At 36.4% G+C, this 3,522-nt stretch overlaps 1 protein-coding gene across 1 annotated transcript; it reads left to right on the top strand.

Moving 5' to 3' along the window:
- The first annotated feature begins 1,287 nt into the window (after nucleotides 1–1,287).
- Nucleotides 1,288–3,247, top strand: LOC127079337 (uncharacterized). The gene is made up of 3 exons (XM_051019735.1): nucleotides 1,288–1,392; nucleotides 1,998–2,073; nucleotides 2,598–3,247. The coding sequence occupies exons 1-3, from the start codon at nucleotides 1,288–1,290 to the stop codon at nucleotides 3,245–3,247; spliced, it is 831 nt and encodes a 276-aa protein (XP_050875692.1).
- Nucleotides 3,248–3,522: the final 275 nt, after the last annotated feature.

Genomic DNA, 3,522 nt, shown 5'->3' with positions numbered 1-3,522 from the left:
ATGGCAAGGCATGGGCCTCACACATCCACCCGTGTCAGTTGACACAGGCCGTGTCAGCCCAGGCACACAATATTCCAATTTCGGGGCTTTTTACCCGGGCTTGAGCAGCAAGGACGTTCTGGGGATTTCCAACCATTTCCATGGGATTTTTACTATTTTAGAAGAGTTTCTATGAGAGCGAAAAGATAATGTTTGGCGAGGAGAAAATAGAGCCCAGAGAATTGTCAGACCATCGAGAATTACAGAGATCAAAGAATTCAGAGAGCGGGAGATTTTCATGAGTGGAAGCAATTGAAGATCCAAGTCATCCAATTACTTGTAATGTCTATTTTTTATCTTGAATTTGTTTTGAACAATATGAATAGCTAAACCCCTCAATGATATGGGGTGTCCCTAATTTAGATTTGTAATGACTTTGAGTTTACAATTGCATTGATAGTATTATTTTTCATAATTACAGTAATCTTTTGATGTGTTTAATGCTTTCTCTTTCGGAACAATTGAGATTGTTGTATGGTTATCAATTAGGCTGGAGCGCCATTGGTAAGGTTTTCATAAGATTACTCTAGAGTAGATATCACCTAGGATCAGGGATACCCTGTATGAACTAGAGGATTCTTTATATAATAAGGCTTAATTTCACCAGTAATTTCCTATGGACATAGAAATTAGGGTTGAATGATTAAATGTTTTCTCACCAAGGCCTTGGGAGAAAATACCCTTGAGAACTGGTAGTAGTTAGTTGATATTTGTTGATGCAATAGTGACTCAGAGTTGTTACAAGGACAAATTATACACCTACCCTAGCATGTTCCTTTTTCCCTGAAACCCTTATTTTTACAGTGTTTATTTCATTTGCCTTTATTTTTATAAATCTGAATCTAAAACCCACAAACACTAGTTTTTGTTTAATTGAACGATTATTTGAACTCGATATTAACGTGCAGTCCTTGAGATTGATATTCGGGGAATTTCCCCTTTATTACTATAAAAGGTAAAATAATACACTTGCTATTTTTTCGATCAAGTTTTTGGCGTCGTTCTTGGGGACTGCCAAAATATAGAGTTTAATTTTAGTTCAATCAAAATTTTGTTGCTCTGCAATAAAATTATTTTTCTGTCATTTATATAATTTCATCCACTAATATGTGTATGCAAGGAGATCCCTCGGCTGAATTTCTTTTTGACGCAGAAATCGAGAAAACCCTTCAATTGAGACTCAGACACGCTAGATTGAATTCCAAAGAAGAAGTTTCCTCGAATCACTCAGATACATAGAAAGAAACTATGGATGAAGTTCCTCCAGTTCCACCTCCACCTCCAGAGAGACTCATTGGTGATTATGGAAGTGCAAATGCACCAGGTGGTAGATTAACAATTGTCAACCAACCGGTGAATATGACTAATTTTCAACTGCATCCTATCATAATCAATCAATTTGAAAGAAAGCCTTTCACCAGAAAGGTAAACGAAGATGCAAACAAGCACTTGTAGAGATTTCTGACCATGAGTACTACTTTGAAAATGGATGGTTATATTGATGAAGCAAAGAAGTTAAGAATGTTTCCGTTCACTTTAGTTGAAGAGGAAGAAGAGTGGTTCTACTCTCTCCCAGCTGGCAGTATTACATCATGGGAAGAGATGAAAACTGCTTTCTTAAATGAGTACTTTTTAGCATCTATATTTTTGAGAAAAAGGTATGGAATCTTGAACTTCAAACAGAAGGAGAGTGAGTCTTTGGGAGATGCCTACAAAAGATTCAAAAGGGTCCTAGTAGATTGCCCAACTCATAATATGGATCAGACTGAACAGATGCAGATGTTTGTTAATGGGCTGAAAATAAAGACAAAATAGTTGTTTAATACAACAGCCAGTGGCTCAACAAATTTTTCGAACGCCACCAGTATTAAAAAGATTATTGAAGCGATAGCTTCCAATGAGCATCTGGAATTGTATGATAGGTGTACTATAAACCTGATATATTGATTGATCTGAAGCTGGAAACTAATAAAATTCTGTTGGAAGATACAGTAGCTGCTGAAGTGGAAAAGAAATTGAAAGTTATGAACATAGGTACCCAACATGTAGCTCAAGTTTAACCTGCTCAGACCATCACTTGTGAAATCTGTAATGGACATCACCACACTGTGTATTGCTTTTCCACCCCTCAACAAATTGAAGAGATAAAATTTTTGAAGAAGAATAATCCCTACTCCAACACTTACAATCCAGGTTGGAAGAATCATCCAAATTTCTTCTGGAAAGATCAGAGAGGGAATGTTCCCCAACAGGGTCAAGGTCAATAGCAGACTCAATATCAACAACAATAACAACAGCAAGTTCCAAAGAAAGCAGATTGGGAGATTACCATTGAAAATGTAGCCGCTCATAATATTCAGTTCCAAGAAGAGACTAGAAACAATCAGAAAAACACTGTTGCATCTATAAAAAATCTTGAAGTTCAGATGGGTCAGATAGCACAATAGTTGGCCGCAAATTCTTAAGCTCTGGGTACCTTACCTAGTGGTACATCGACAAACCCTCGTGAGCATAATAATGTTAATGTTGTTGTGACAAGAAGTGGTAATTCTACTAAGAAATAGAAGAAAACTTGGTCGAAGAAAATGGGTTATTGGAATTCGAGTTAGAAATTAAAGAACCAAAGAAAACTGAGGAGGATGTGGTGATAATTCCTATAAAGGAGAAAGAAAAAGTTGTCAAGCCAATCATTAAACTTCCTTATACTCCGAGACAAAAGAAGAAAAACCAACATGAGAAGAATTTTGAGAAGTTTTTGAAGATATTTAAGAAACTTGAGATAAATATTCCATTTTCTGAAGCTCTAGAGAAAATGCCAATATATGTCAAATTCATGAAAGACATCATCTCCAAAAAGCGCTCCACAAATATAAACCCGATCATCCTCACTGAAACTTGTAGTGCTATTCTCCAAGGTATGAAAATTCCTATGAAAAATAAAGATAGGGGTTCGGTTACTATTCCTTTCACTATTGGTGGTAGAAAATTCAAGAAGTCTCTGATTGATTTAGGGGCTAGTGTGAGTTTTATGTCGTTGTCCATTTATAAAAAATTGGGCCTTGGCACCGTTCAAGACGCTAGGATGACCCTTCGGTATGTTGATCGCTCAATTAGGCGATCTTATGGAATTATGGAAGATGTTCTGGTAAAGATAGATAAATTTGTATTTTCGGTTGACTTTGTCATTCTTGAGATGCCTGAAGATTAGGAGATCCCTCTCATATTGGCAGACCATTTTTAGAGACAGTACGGTGTATGATAGACATAGAGGAAGGAATAATGACCCTCAAATTATATGATGAAGAATTGAAAATTGATGTTCGAAACACTATGCAATACAAAGATGATGTTGGCACGAGTCACACTGTAGAGGTAATAGATCAAGTGATTGCTCAAGAAATTTAAATGAAAACACCTCAGTTACCTTTAGAACGTGTTTTGAGCTTATCAATTTTTGAAAGGGATGAAGACGAGAGAGATTCA

Source organism: Lathyrus oleraceus, chromosome 5 (assembly GCF_024323335.1).
Source record: "Lathyrus oleraceus cultivar Zhongwan6 chromosome 5, CAAS_Psat_ZW6_1.0, whole genome shotgun sequence".
In the NCBI taxonomy this organism is placed as follows: Eukaryota; Viridiplantae; Streptophyta; class Magnoliopsida; order Fabales; family Fabaceae; genus Lathyrus; species Lathyrus oleraceus.
The sequence above is the reverse complement of the archived record's forward strand: the minus strand, read 5'-3'. Positions and strand labels throughout refer to the sequence as shown.

What these genes read in the sequence shown, in the direction of transcription:
- LOC127079337 (XM_051019735.1), top strand. Translation starts at nt 1,288, where the DNA reads ATGGATGAAGTTCCTCCAGTTCCACCTCCACCTCCAGAGAGACTCATT. An exon ending in TAACAATTGTCAACCAACCG is followed by an intron (nt 1,393 to 1,997) that starts GTGAATATGACT and finishes ATTGATCTGAAG; the next exon opens with CTGGAAACTAATAAAATTCT. An exon ending in ATTGAAAGTTATGAACATAG is followed by an intron (nt 2,074 to 2,597) that starts GTACCCAACATG and finishes AATTCTACTAAG; the next exon opens with AAATAGAAGAAAACTTGGTC.